The sequence below is a fragment of the Glandiceps talaboti genome, chromosome 22, assembly GCF_964340395.1.
Source record: "Glandiceps talaboti chromosome 22, keGlaTala1.1, whole genome shotgun sequence".
NCBI lineage: Eukaryota > Metazoa > Hemichordata > Enteropneusta > Spengelidae > Glandiceps > Glandiceps talaboti.
In genome coordinates, this window is record NC_135570.1 from 12,717,726 (window position 1) to 12,734,351 (window position 16,626).

General features: G+C 36.3%; 1 protein-coding gene across 1 annotated transcript in view; it reads right to left on the minus strand.

Annotated features, from left to right (window-relative positions):
• Positions 1 to 13,118, minus strand: part of LOC144452341 (disks large homolog 5-like) — a 100,528-nt gene extending 87,410 nt beyond the window's left edge. The window contains exon 1 of the mRNA XM_078143422.1: positions 12,529 to 13,118. Within this exon, the coding sequence (XP_077999548.1) occupies positions 12,529 to 12,817 (289 nt within the window). The 5' untranslated portion in view covers positions 12,818 to 13,118. The remainder of the gene's footprint in view (positions 1 to 12,528) is intronic.
• Between the last annotated feature and the right edge of the window lie 3,508 nt (positions 13,119 to 16,626).

A 16,626-nucleotide genomic window follows, 5' to 3' on the forward strand; every position in this document is an offset into this window, starting at 1 on the left:
ACTACATCCAGATTTGGGAAATGTTTCACTCCTGACTGAGCATGACTAAATGATGGTGAATACAATAATATGACCCCCTGGGAGGAGATCTGATACTATCACCTAATGACAGTCCCACCCTGTAGACTAAGGCTTCAATAATACACAAACATGGCTTCACATTTGCTTCTGGAAATTTACCTATTTTTGCATCCAACTTTTCAACTATAAAATAACCGTTGAAGAAATACTCAAGCAATGACCAACAGCCACTGCTACACTTAAAATTAACTGTACCAACACACCATGAAATGAACAGACCTAAGTTAGCTGTAGTATGTATGGGTCATGATTGAGCGTACAATTAATTATATGCAAAACATTTATATTACAAGCTTAAAATACATTACAACAACACCTTTCATGTACATTCTGATGTGTTTCCAGGATATGAGCAACAAAGCCGTAAAATCTACCCAAGTCTCAGGCCCTGCTCAAAAACTATACAAAGCCGTAAAATCTACCCAAGTCTCAGGCCCTGCTCAAAAACTATACAAAGCCGTCAATCTACCCAATTCTCAAGCCTGCTCAAAAACTACACACTGCAATGTTGACAAAACTGTACAACGTATTCTTCTCTGCAAAACAAATTTCTTTTAGTCTTGTGAAAAATACCATATATGACATGCACATCCAGCCTGAACTTTGATAATTTGGGACCTTAGTCCACCAAGAAATAAACACCTCTGTTCAAACTCACAACATATAAAAGGCATTCCTGTGGGACAAGCCTGTAGTGTGTATGTGAAGCCAAGGTGTGACCCCTTCTGACCTGCACCATTTCATGTTTAAACAAACCCTGCCTCTGTTATATGAATAACCAGAACAAACCCACTTTCCTGTACGCTATTGTTGTCACTAGTATTCTTACTACACTTTTCCCAGTTTCGAGATTTCTTGTTTTTTCCGCTGAGGCCCCATCTGGTATGTTCATGAATGCACAACAAAGTCAAAGACATGGCACTGCTATAATTATCACATACATGTACTACGATACCCGGCCCAAAATGAACCACTGTTTTCAATGCCTATACCACACGACCGGTCGTACGACCAAATTTTGGTCGTGGATAATAGTAGCATATACTAATAGTAATAGGGGCTACAGTAAGAAATACCCGGATGTTCGAATGATCTTGGACATAGGTCGTCTTCTTTACTCATGTTACTTATCAGGAGTTACCATGAGTATGAATCTAAGACCAGACTAAAAATCAGACTCACATTGGAAGAACATATGATTATGAATCAAATCTCCTAATTATGAGGCTGGAACTGGGGCTCAATATATTAGAAGAGTCTGTCTCATTAAGTATCTTCAATATGTGAACATGAATCTGAATCTGAGACTAGATTTATACTCTATCTTGGTAAGAACATCAGTCCTAAATTTCAGTAATATTTTTTGACCGGTCGTATGGTCGTGGCAAGTATTTTTTCCAATAACTTTTCTCCCCGGTCGTATGGTCGTGACAAATATTTTTTTTCACTGTCTTTTCTCCACGACCGGTCGTATGGTCGTGGCATGTATTTTTTCCAATGACTTTTCTCCACGACCGGTCGTATGGTCGTGGCATGTATTTTTTCCAATGACTTTTCTCCACGACCGGTCGTATGGTCGTGGCATGTATTTTTTCCAATGACTTTTCTCCACGACCGGTCGTATGGTCGTGGCATGTATTTTTTCACCATCTTTTCTCCACGACCGGTCGTATGGTCGTGGCATGTGTTTTTTCACCATCTTTTCTCCACGACCGGTCGTATGGTCGTGGCATGTATTTTTTCCAATGACTTTTCTCCACGACCGGTCGTATGGTCGTGGCATGTATTTTTTCCAATGACTTTTCTCCACGACCGGTCGTATGGTCGTGGCATGTATTTTTTCCAATGACTTTTCTCCACGACCGGTCGTATGGTCGTGGCATGTATTTTTTCCAATGACTTTTCTCCACGACCGGTCGTATGGTCGTGGCATGTATTTTTTCGCCATCTTTTCTCCACGACCGGTCGTATGGTCGTGGCATGTATTTTTTCCAATGACTTTTCTCCACGACCGGTCGTATGGTCGTGGCATGTATTTTTTCACCATCTTTTCTCCACGACCGGTCGTATGGTCGTGGCATGTGTTTTTTCACCATCTTTTCTCCACGACCGGTCGTATGGTCGTGGCATGTATTTTTTCCAATGACTTTTCTCCACGACCGGTCGTATGGTCGTGGCATGTATTTTTTCCAATGACTTTTCTCCACGACCGGTCGTATGGTCGTGGCATGTATTTTTTCACCATCTTTTCTCCACGACCGGTCGTATGGTCGTGGCATGTGTTTTTTCACCATCTTTTCTCCACGACCGGTCGTATGGTCGTGGCATGTATTTTTTCCAATGACTTTTCTCCACGACCGGTCGTATGGTCGTGGCATGTATTTTTTCACCATCTTTTCTCCACGACCGGTCGTATGGTCGTGGCATGTGTTTTTTCACCATCTTTTCTCCACGACCGGTCGTATGGTCGTGGCATGTATTTTTTCCAATGAATTTTCTCCACGACCGGTCGTATGGTCGTGGCATGTATTTTTTCACCATCTTTTCTCCACGACCGGTCGTATGGTCGTGGCATGTGTTTTTTCACCATCTTTTCTCCACGACCGGTCGTATGGTCGTGGCATGTATTTTTTCACCATCTTTTCTCCACGACCGGTCGTATGGTCGTGGCATGTATTTTTTCCAATAACTTTTCTCCACGACCGGTCGTATGGTCGTGGCATGTGTTTTTTCACCATCTTTTCTCCACGACCGGTCGTATGGTCGTGGCATGTATTATTTCACCGTCTTTTCTCCACGACCGGTCGTATGGTCGTGGCATGTATTTTTTCCAATGACTTTTCTCCACGACCGGTCGTATGGTCGTGGCATCCATTTTGGGCCAAGCGACGTAATATTGGCCCTAATTTTACATAAGTCATAAGTATGATTGAAGTTTAGGATGATCGAGAATAGCTGACAAGTGTATACGGACTTTGATCGATACTTGTACACCTTTGCCAACACCTTCGCCACCTCTTACTATAAGAAACGTAATTCATTTGTTTTAGTTCGCAAGAGGAAATGGGAACATGAACGATTTGTCCTATTGCAACGCTTACTATTTCATGCACCATTTACATCGTCATTGGTATGCAAACTAAACTAGCAAAATTCATTCAAAGTTTAAAGCGTTTTATTAACTCTGCAAAACATTCTTTCAACGGGAAATTGTATTTACCAGTCTTCGTGCTTTCTATAGAGTCTTCACGCTGTTTCTGTGGTTTCATTCGCCCGTTTCCGCATATCGACACTCAGTTACTTAAAACAGGCACTGCACAATGACCTTGACTGCTTTCACGTGTTTCAAATATCACGTGAAAAAATGTACAAATCTCTCCAAAAAAACTAAAACCATTGCTGAATAATTAATTTTGACGATCGGTCTTTTTGTTTTCACCTCATTAAATGGACACAGGCTGTCGTCGAGACCTGAGTTGACCTCAAATGCGTGACATCGCACCGGTAATTTCCGGATTGTCGTTCGTGTAAGTTTTACGATATGTCGGGCCCACCCCCAACATGACATGCAGCACGGCCTAGCTTTGAACCTTTTTGACAACTCCTTTTCCACATAAATTCTGTTAAAATCAATTAGGGTGACGACCATACAAGAGTCACATGACATGTCGTACACACAGTGTTGTTTATCTCTCTGCTGTTCGATGTGTCCCAAGAGCGAACCCGTGTCGACTTTGGATTCAAAAAAATGTTACGTATAAATCCGAGAAATTTTAGGTACATGTTCATGTAAGTAATTTTAGTAATGTAACAAGTAGAAAGTCCGAGCCCGGGCCGATTCCAGTTCGTCGAATACTACACGATCATTCTGGTCGTGACAACTACCGCCAAAGGAAGTCTCTATCAATTTGAGAAATTCGGCAAAAAGACTTCTTTTTAGGTGTTGATGAATCCATAATAAAATAAGGTTTTTATAGCAATCACATGGTTGTTTTTGTCACTCATTTATTGCTGAACATTCCATTCAGGCGATGCCATCTTGTGCTGGATAATACTTCACGTACTCCAGTTGTGTTCCAAACCGAAGGTGTCGGCCTACAAAGCATGTAACTTGCAAAATTTAACCTGGAGGTCAAGATTCCAGTTCGCAGCTGTGGGTAATGGACATTGAACCGATTCAAGGTCAAGTTCGATTCGGTTTTAAGTCGGTTTTTCCTGTCCTAACTACGACAAGTTAAACCTGTTCCGAACCGATTTACTTTGAACCGAATCGAACCCCCCCCCCCCCCCCCAGGTAGTTTCGAACCGATTTAAGGGATTCGATTCGAATCGAAACAGGTTCAGAATTTAGGTCGGGACACAGGGTTACTATCTTGATGCCGAAAGGGGTGTTCTCAATAGGGGGGTTACATGTATTCTGATTAAATCTCATATCAACGAGTTCTGTGTTAAACGTTATGTCGAAAGTTTTTTCCGTCGTTTATGTCTTATCAGGAACACCTTATTTTTAGTTCGTATAAAGGGATCTTACCTGATTTATATATAAACACTTTATTGATGATAATGTTGGTGCAGCTTCACTCAAACTTGCGGAATATGTAACTTCAATCCTGCTATTCAGTATACTTACATGTATGATATTCTGAACTATCAATTTCCTTGTCATCTTTCTTAGGATTGATGGTCATGATATAGCTACATCTGTTAATACTAAACCTACAGATTCACATTTATATTTGCAGTATGGTTCATCACATCCTAATAAATGTAAAGATTTCATTCTCTTTGTCTACGTCGTATAATATTTGTAGTAGTGATTTGGATTTCAGGGATAGCCCTGCTAAATTTTTCCACGTACTTCCACCAACGTGTATCCAGTGTCGGTTACCAATGCGGCTTTAAAGGTGTCTTCTTTGTCTAGGAAGCTTGTATCAAATCACATGATCAGAAGATCAGAATAGTATTAGGAACATAATAAGGACTTACGTTCTAATAGGATAATTTCCTGACGCACCTTTAACAGCTTGGCGTGGTGATACCAATCTTAGAAATACGGTGGTCCGACACATAACAACATGGATTGGAAGTTAATGCTGGTTCATTTCCATGACATAGTACTCGATGTGGTATATGTCGTTTCATTATTAATACTATAATCGTGCATTTGGCCCTAAGAACAGCGTGGCTGTTACGACAGTAGCTTTACTTGTATTAGTACTACAGACCCTTTTCATCAAATTTCCATCCTATGAATTCATAATTTTTAAAAAAACCATCCTGATAACATATTTCATTCCATATTTCATATCTAAACTATTTATTCAAGTGCAATGTATGTATGTACTACAAATTTGGGCAGGCGCTGGTATATTTTGTTTGACGATTTAAACCCCTCCCCCCATTCCACATACACGCACATAAAAAGTAAAATAATATGAAATAAAATAAAACGTGAGTTTTCACATAGATTTAATGTATCCAGGTACAACCCTAACAGTTACACGTTCTCTAAGCCATCCTGCAGATCTGTCAATGTGTACTGTGCAAATTAATACACAATGAGCAATATTTTTAGATCGTCTAAATAGTGGATACTAGTACTTTATAAAGTTTAGTATAAAATGTAGAACGATATTTAGATCGTTTAAATAGTGGATAGTTTATCAAGTTCAGATAACGATATTTAGATAGTCTAAATATAAAATGTAGAGCGATATTTAGATCGTCTAAATAGTCGATAGTTTATAAAGTTTAGATAACGATATTTAGATCGTCTAAATATAAAATCTAGAACGATGTTTAGATCGTCTAAATGTAAAGTGTAGAGCGATATTTAGATCGTATAAATAGTGGATACTTTATAAAAGTTTAGATAACGATATTTAGATCGTCTAAATGTAAAATGTAGAGCGATATTCAGATCGTATGAATAGTCGATAGTTTATAAAAGTTTAGACGATATTTAGATCGTCTAAATATAAAATGTAGAGCGATATTTAGATCGTATAAATAGTGGATAGTTTATCAAGTTTAGACGATATTTAGATCGTCTAAATATAAAATGTAGAGCGATATTTAGATCGTATAAATAGTCGATAGTTTATAAAGTTTAGATAACGATATTTAGATCGTCTAAATATTTAGACGATCTAAATATCGTCTAAACTTGATAAACTATCCACTATTTATACGATCTAAATATCGCTCTACATTTTATATTTAGACGATCTAAATATCGTTATCTAAACTTTATAAACTATTGACTATTTAGACGATCTAAATATCGCTCTACATTTTATATTTATATAAAATATAGAACGATGTTTAGATCGTCTAAATGTAAAATGTAGAGCGATATTTAGATCGTATAAATAGTGGATACTTTATAAAAGTTTAGATAACGATATTTAGATCGTCTAAATGTAAAATGTAGAGCGATATTTAGATCGTCTAAATATAAAATGTAGAACGATATTTAGATCGTTTAAATAGTCGATAGTTTATCAAGTTTAGACGATATTTAGATAGTCTAAATGTAAAATGTAGAGCGATGTTCAGATCGTATAAATAGTGGATACTTTATAAAAGTTCAGATAACGATATTTAGATCGTCTAAATATAAAATGTAGAGCGATATTTAGATCGTCTAAATATAAAATGTAGAGCGATATTTAGATCGTATGAATAGTCGATAGTTTTCAGTATAAAGTTTAGATAACGATATTTAGATCGTCTAAATATAAAATGTAGAGCGATATTTAGATCGTCTAAATATAAAATATAGAACGATGTTTAGATCGTCTAAATGTAAAATGTAGAACGATGTTTAGATCGTTTAAATAGTGGATACTTTATAAAAGTTTAGATAACGATATTTATATCGTCTAAATATAAAATGTAGAACGATGTTTAGATCGTTTAAATGTAAAATGTAGAGCGATATTTAGATCGTCTAAATATAAAATATAGAACGATATTTAGATCGTCTAAATGTAAAATGTAGAGCGATATTTAGATCGTCTAAATATAAAATATAGAACGATGTTTAGATCGTCTAAATGTAAAATGTAGAACGATGTTTAGATCGTTTAAATAGTGGATACTTTATAAAAGTTTAGATAACGATATTTATATCGTCTAAATATAAAATGTAGAACGATGTTTAGATCGTTTAAATAGTGGATAGTTTATCAAGTTCAGATAACGATATTTAGATTGTCTAAATATAAAATATAGAGCGATATTTAGATCGTATAAATAGTGGATACTTTATAAAAGTTTAGATAACGATATTTAGATCGTCTAAATATAAAATGTAGAACGATATTTAGATCGTCTAAATGTAAAATGTAGAGCGATATTTAGATCGTCTAAATATAAAATATAGAACGATGTTTAGATCGTCTAAATGTAAAATGTAGAACGATGTTTAGATCGTTTAAATATAAAATATAGAACGATGTTTAGATCGTCTAAATATAAAATATAGAACGATGTTTAGATCGTCTAAATGTAAAATGTAGAGCGATATTTAGATCGTATAAATAGTGGATACTTTATAAAAGTTTAGATAACGATATTTAGATCGTCTAAATATAAAATGTAGAACGATATTTAGATCGTTTAAATGTAAAATGTAGAGCGATATTTAGATCGTCTAAATATAAAATATAGAACGATATTTAGATCGTCTAAATGTAAAATGTAGAGCGATATTTAGATCGTCTAAATATAAAATATAGAACGATGTTTAGATCGTCTAAATGTAAAATGTAGAACGATGTTTAGATCGTTTAAATAGTGGATACTTTATAAAAGTTTAGATAACGATATTTATATCGTCTAAATATAAAATGTAGAACGATGTTTAGATCGTTTAAATAGTGGATAGTTTATCAAGTTCAGATAACGATATTTAGATTGTCTAAATATAAAATATAGAGCGATATTTAGATCGTATAAATAGTCGATAGTTTATAAAGTTTAGATAACGATATTTAGATCGTCTAAATGTAAAATGTAGAACGATATTTAGATCGTCTAAATATAAAATGTAGAACGATATAGATCGTCTAAATAGTGGATGGTTTATAAAGTTTAGATAACGATATTTAGATCGTCTGTAGAACGATATTTAGATCGTATATATAGTGGATAGTTTATAAAGTTTTAGATTTAGAGTAAGATCATAATGGTTAACTTAGCTTTCTAATTTCTAACTTAAAAACTTTAGATTTAGATTTAGACACTTCTAATTTATCTTTCTAAACTTCTAGCTAAACTTTCTAAACTGGCTAATACACAATTCCGCACCTTGCTGCAGTATACTTAACATTTTAGAAGCGTCATGTCATCTCATCGTGGACGTATACAGAATCAAAAATATAAATTAGATCAAAGGCAAATTAAGTTCAAACTGACATTTTAAGATACACAAATATTTGCATATTAAAAGGAATCGTGAAAAACCACATCACGTATTCAAAAATGGTATTTAAAATGGGGGCTACGATCGTACAAAGGTCGTGGGGGAAAGAGTGCAAAAATATTTCTTCATCACTGTCCCATGGTCGTGGAAAAAAGACAGTAAAGAAATACATACCACGACCATACGACCGGTCGTGGAGAAAAGACAGTGAAAAAATACATGCCACGACCATACGACCGGTCGTAGAGAAAACTCATTGGAAAAAATACATACCACGACCATACGACCGGTCGTGGAGAAAAGACAGTGAAAAAATACATGCCACGACCATACGACCGGTCGTGGAGAAAAGTCATTGGAAAAAATACATGCCACGACCATACGACCGGTCGTGGAGAAAAGATGGTGAAAAAACACATGCCACGACCATACGACCGGTCGTGGAGAAAAGATGGTGAAAAAACACATGCCACGACCATACGACCGGTCGTGGAGAAAAGTCATTGGAAAAAATACATGCCACGACCATACGACCGGTCGTGGAGAAAAGATGGTGAAAAAACACATGCCACGACCATACGACCGGTCGTGGAGAAAAGTCATTGGAAAAAATACATGCCACGACCATACGACCGGTCGTGGAGAAAAGATGGTGAAAAAACACATGCCACGACCATACGACCGGTCGTGGAGAAAAGTCATTGGAAAAAATACATGCCACGACCATACGACCGGTCGTGGAGAAAAGATGGTGAAAAAATACATGCCACGACCATACGACCGGTCGTGGAGAAAAGATGGTGAAAAAACACATGCCACGACCATACGACCGGTCGTGGAGAAAAGATGGTGAAAAAATACATGCCACGACCATACGACCGGTCGTGGAGAAAATTCATTGGAAAAAATACATGCCACGACCATACGACCGGTCGTGGAGAAAAGTCATTGGAAAAAATACATGCCACGACCATACGACCGGTCGTGGAGAAAAGACAGTGATAAAATACATATCACGAACAACATAAGCTTACGACCGGTCGTGGAGAAGATAGAATAAATTTATTGTTTATTGTCCGAGGTCAAACGAACATCCGGGTATTTATTACTATAGCCCTGTGTATTATATGATACTAAACATCCACGACCGAAATTTGGTCGTACGACCGGTCGTGTAGCGTAGGCATTGAAAACAGTGGTTCATTTTGGGCCGCATATGTGTACTACAGTATGTGTATATAGTGCTGTGCATAAGATGACATATGGACACCCACTTCGCTTTGTCTTTACGGGAAGCCTTGTTCAGAACTTTGTCCACTGACAAATCTCAAAACCAATGAAAACTTTCAAATTTAATGTAAAATTACACAATAATACCACTATCATATCTGTAGTAATTTTTAGTCCAGTTTTCATAGAATACCATTTTCAGATTAAACCCATTAGTACATTTATTTTTATCTTTCAATTCACTCATATTAAAATATATACATACGGAATATACTTCTGAAGGGGAGAAGTAGGGAAGCATGAGATATAATATATGCATTACTCATATACATAAATTTGCATAGCTCATTCATATGTAAATGTAGTCAAGACATTTTCACTGAGACTCTGAGAGTGAGAGGGACATGGCATGACACCATTACAGCGATTGGTCATTTGTCATAATCATTACCAAGACAGGTTAGATCTAAACATGCCTCACAGAAGGAACATTTTTCAAATCATGAATTTTGTTTTCATAAAATTATACACATTAGGGATTATTTCAGGATGGCCATAGATTTAAAATCTACACAAGTCTGCCTTTTTTCATATATGGTCCCAATCAGCAGGAAACTTAATATGATAGACAAATTTTCTCCGGCTTTTCAAACAACCTTTGCAATACCATTTAAAAACTACATGTATAGCACACCTGGTGTACATTGTTGACGTCATTTCAAAGGACTTTTTTTGTAGATATTTCCACAGCTTCCTTTGAAGGTCAAAATACTGTACTTGTCAATACAGAGAATCAACAATATTAGTTTTATAACAGCAATACATGTTGTATGACCTACTCAACAAGCATTGCCAATGTCAATTACATGTAAACAAACATTTCTCTAACTGTATGATGTTCTCATTTACTGTACGTTGAGAGGTAAAAGTACAATACTGCAGTGAGGTAAAGGAATGTATCCCCTCCCCTAAAGCCCCCCCCCCCCCTCTCGTTTATCCGAGCACAAGTCAATTTATGTTACAAAAGTACAAGTATAACTGAGGAATATGTTTTCAAAAACTTTTCACTGAACACAAAAATTAGATGATTTGTGTGGAATAAATTTTCACTGGTTTATGAAGATATGCAAGGAAACTACATGTACAAGTCAGGAAATTTTCATTGTGACTATATTTGCAATCAAAAGCATTCATTGAAAATGATGAAAATCAAATTAGTATTTCCCTGTATATATTTACAATACCTATCTAGATAAAATCTGCCATTCAGTCTTCAATTAAATTACTAACAGATAGTAACTCCTTCAAATATTACAGTGTAAAAATCATTTTTTAACAATTACTTCATGTCATAAGTGACGTCAAAAACATGAAAACAAATAGCTAAATATCCAATATCCTGATTGACATAGTAAGCAAACTAAATTATGTATCTCATGCCTTACTTTACCACTTTTTCAAACTTTCTAAAATCTTGTAAAATAGGTATTGAATGAGATACTAAGCATTTGACAAATATTTAGAGTTAGTAAAGGTATGTTTACTTCTACCCAATCTGTTCTCAGTTAGTTAAAATTCAAATTTCAAGACTTTGAATTTTACCAATAATGATAATAAATGTGTCTTCTCCATTAAACAATTAATATAACAAATATTTTTAATTGAATTATTCAAAGATAAATCTAAGTATTTCTGGCAATTCTTTTAATCTTTCTTTCTAGTATAATAGTACCCAATTTCATCATTCCTGGTCTTCGTCCTGTTTGCATATGTAGTATCAATGACTCTGTTACAACTATTGTCCCTCCATTTTGCAAATAAAACAGAGATAAGCTCTGTCAGACCAAGTCTGTCAACAAAGCTGTCCATACCTCAGACTGTGTATATGTATAAAATGGTTACTGCCACTGCCTGGTGCCGATGCTACTTACACATGACACATAACATCCACCTTTTTTTTAAATTAAGAACAACACTTTCATGTCCATCCTTCTCATATCAAAATAACCATTCACTAACAATTATAATGACTGACCAAACACCCCCAGATACAGTGAAACAAAGCTGTATTTCTTCAAAATGACCTTTGCCACTTCCTGGCATACTGATGTTTAGTTTTACCAGCACTGTCCATTCACTTGGTCAGGTGTATTCAGCCCTATCTTATATATTGTCATTAATTACCTTTAAATTACAAAAATAAATTCTCCTTTCGTTCAATTTTTAATCCAAGTTGAAGTGTGGCATATAATAAAAACACGAAATTTCTACATGAATGACCATATTCGTGTGTTATATGTATGTTCTGCCTATGGATGTATCGGTATTTGCTAACAGATGTGTCAGTGCTAGACGAGAGGGGGGGACAACTCCCGGGGACAACTCCGTGCAATTCGAGTTACCGCAATGCGACCACTAACCGTGACATTTTTGGGTCATTCTGCGAAGAAAGATAGTCAACTTGACCCACTAGATCTGAGTTTAAATGTATGGAAATATAACGCTACAACTTTCATATATTAACGTTCCATTTACACCTGGAAAGTCCAGTAACAATACTGAAACACGTTAGAGATCAAAGACGTGCCGAGAGTGGAGCTAGGCAACACAAAATATTGCAATAACAAAATTGATGGTTGCGTGTGAAAACTTATATTCGGACTTGCCGTCGTGTTTGGTGAATCGGCATTCTATGTTTGAGTTCAAATACAAATGAGTTGTAGTGTACTGTGTGTGTGCACTGTAGGATTTGTACGATGGGTGAACCCATCACTGGGCGCTGAACTTACCAACGTTACTGCCAAGAAACATAACTGTCAAAAGATGTGGATAGGTGGTCTCCAGCGCCAGACACAATGATTTGAAAGCCTGGCCTCCTTTATTTGGTAAAATATCCAGTAACTTTTCTACTTTGCCAAGGGGGGAAACCATACGTCCGATTTCTTCTGTGTCTTTCGGACTCAAAACACCAGAATTTTGTAGAATGGGGTACAGACGTTCCACTTCTACCGACTGTACAAACTTGGTCCGATGCCGCTGTAAGAGTTCCCTGTGTTTCTCTTCCATCTTGTTGAACATTAATATCACTCTTAAATATTTAAAGTTATGGAAAGTTCAGCCCGTCCAGTAAAGCGATCACAAATACAGTTGACTATAGGGGCAGCCATCTTGCTTGTCACGGTCTCACCAAAGGTACAGTCGTAACGATCTACCCTATCGACCAATTACTTAACCCCGTTCTAAAACACACAATCGACAACGTTTTCACTTTCCTAGCTCATTGGTTTATCTCCATACACAATGTCAATTTGCTAAAGTCTGACGATCTTGAGAAATCCGGGCAGTATTGAGGAGATCGGTGCAACGTATACGGGGTCCATCGCCATCTTCTCTCATTTGGCATGGTAATGACAACAGCTGCTGACTGTCAATCAAGCAACCGATTCCCCAAATATGGCAAGCAGGTGTTGATTACACTTCCGTATATGGTTAAACCCCGCCCAATTACAGGTAACTTCCGCATGAAGTTACTTTTGATCTGGCACAACATGCCGCTTTGTTTTTCTGGCGTGTATCTTTGAACACAGGAAATCTATGGAAACCTTCGATCATGCTTACTTGCATAATATTTCATTCGCAAAATACAGCGTAGGCGGGTCAGTGGTAACCTACGACTTTATTTTCGGCGTGACAGGCCTGTCTGTTTGATGTATTTCGTTCATGGACTTTGACAGTAACATTGATTAGACTGTCTCGATCGGGTCGACGGTGCACGCAATGTGCGTAATCAGCTATCTCGATTCAATTACCAAATACTCTAAAATTCGACTGTTTTAAACTAACTAGTGAGCGATCTCTACAATCAAACGAAACCAGAAACTTTTGTTTTGCTCAAGGTCGTTGTTTACTTGGACATTTGGCCAGGGTAATGGTAGAGCTTGGCAAAATTGTCCTGGGAAAAATAAACAAAAATATACCAGTTACATTATAATAGCGCATCACGTCTTAAGTGTTTACAATACCATTCAGCGCCGCGACGGGCTTCGTCCTCGATCACATCGTGAAACCTGTCTGGTTTACCTGGTCAACAACCTCCGTGACCTGGTAAGCGGATACGCTTGAGGTATTCTGTACTTCTTTTATCCCCGGGTTCTCTTCTATTCCGATACATATACAAAGTTATATTTTTTATCACTGGTGCGTGAATGACTATTTTTTATACTAAATTTAGGAATCTCTCTAAAATTTAAGAATATCTGTGTTCGAACGAATTAGGTAGACAGTTGCTGATTTAAATAACGCACCTGTCTGATCTCGATCCGACAAGAAGATTTCAACAAAAAGTAGGACTATAAGACAACATTGCATCATATCTCGAACTATGTCAATTTTTTTTTTAATTTTGGAAGTTTCAAATAGCAAAAAAAAATTACTCCGAGGATAATTGTTCTAGAAGTCAAACAAGTTGCATAACAGAAATGAGTGAGATGATAGGACCGTTCGTTTAAATAAAAAGCGGTCTGGTTGGCAATGCAAACGTTGTCCTCGCAATCCAATGTCACGCACACGAATAACCGTGCAGACTACCTATTTATTTTATTTCATTTTAATTTGCCTTTTCATAAGTTTTATTTTTTTTCTCCTTTACTTTTCTATCGGGTTTATTCTAGCTTTATTTTTTTTTTCATTTTTAATAATATATGAGATCACGCTAGACTATACCGACCAAGATATTCAAATTTAGTATGGCTGTCTACTCGATAGCAAAGGGTAATTTCTGACGCAATAGGTTCATTGTGCTATATCGATTTGTTGGTCCTCCCAACACGTAATATTGACGTGGCACGCCTGGTAATCAAGCCTGGTACCCGTACGTCTTTGTACCTCCGTCATGAGAGAGCCATGCAAGAAATGCTCGTACTATGGTATCTTTTTAGCCCAATAAACCCTTTTCTCGGTCCCGTTTTCGCAAAAGACATGCTTAACGGTGTGGTGGTACATGGTAGTGACGTTTCACGACGCGATCCACCACACAGAGCTCGTCAGGTAAAAGCACAGTGGACAGCGCCCTCTAATTCCCATTTTCAGTTATAGCGCTTCGTTGTATAATCGATATTTTTACGTGTTTTCAATACAGGTGATAATACATACTACTTTGTATACCAAAAATGTACAAATACGACATTACGATTCATAAAAATGAAATATATATATATATATATATATATATATATATATATATATATATGTGTGTGTGTGTGTGTGTGTGTGTGTGTGTGTGTGTGTGTGTGTGTGTGTGTGTGTGTGTGTGTGTGTGTGTGTGTGTGTGTGTGTGTTGAGGGTAGAAGAAAATCAAGTAGGGTTTTTCGTCTCTACAAGCCTGTTTCGTGAGTAAATCACTCGTCAGGAGATGCTGATATATATATATATATATATATATATATATATATATATATATATATATATATATATATATATATATATATATATATATATATATATACACACACATACGTGCTTTGGAAATTTAAACTCCAAGAACGCCAACACATCTCCATTCACCACAGGTGGACGGAAACGTGTTGGAGTTCTCGAAGCGCATATTTCCATAGCAAGGCCTAATTGACCAGCGTTACTGCTTTCTCTTTCTCCATTTGAAGTATCCACTTTGCCTTAGTACTTACCTAAGTGCGTCAAATATTTTAATTCAATTTATTTCCATAATGAACTTTGCCATAGCAATCATTTTAATGGACTCATATAATGAAAATAGTTATGTAATATGACTTTGATTGACGCGATTCAGTGGTAACCAAAGACTCCCCAATTAAAAAATAATAATTTCACATAACACTACACCTAGTATTTTATGTATATAAATCTGTCGTTCCTATTTAATTGCAGTTTTAATCATTTCAGTATTTGCATTGGAAAACGTATTATGAAAGGAACCAATCTACGGCATTTTTTTTTAAACAACCAATTTTTTTTATGATCTTTGATGATAATCGTAGAAATACAACGCAAGGAAATGAACTTAGGGCGTATCGAACGTTCAAACACAAGCTCAATTTCCAACCCATCTACATTGCCATTTTAAAAAGTTCTCAACTCCTTCATTTTTACACAAAATTTTGGATGTTTCTGTCACAAAGTAATGATCGAAATGAGTATATATGTGAATGTACCGGTAGAAGATAGAACAATGTTGTGTGTTTTGATTCGAAAGAGGTGGCGTCGGGAGTTTATACGTACATACATATATACATACATACATACATACATACATACATACATACATACATACATACATACATACATACATACATACATACATACATACATACATACATACATACATACATACATACATACATACATACATACATACATACATACATACATACATACATACATACATACATACATACATACATACATACATATGTTAAAAAGACACTTTCTTCCAAACTGTTTTCACTATTTATCCTCATTTTATGGATAAGGATGACGTGACAACAATGTCAAGTGTAGATAAAACTATTACTGTGACTACTGCAAAATTGATAATGGTTTGTTTAAGGATCATTGACAAAGGACATGAAAATTATCGTCTTTAGAAGTATTATCACACGAGGCAGAGTTCGGTATGCAACTTTTACGATTGCCGAAAATTAATTAAGAGTTATGGTATACTTTACGACGACGTAAGTCCTTGGCCAAACTATACACGGTTGGGCTGAACCCCATGCTGGAACCTCATATGTGTAGCACGCCCGCATGGGTAGAACGCAGGCGTTTTGTGAACTTTTGTTTATGGGGGGGGTGGCAAGCAGGGCTCCAAACATGCACCCCGAGACCCGTATTTGGTATATTTCGAGTAAATT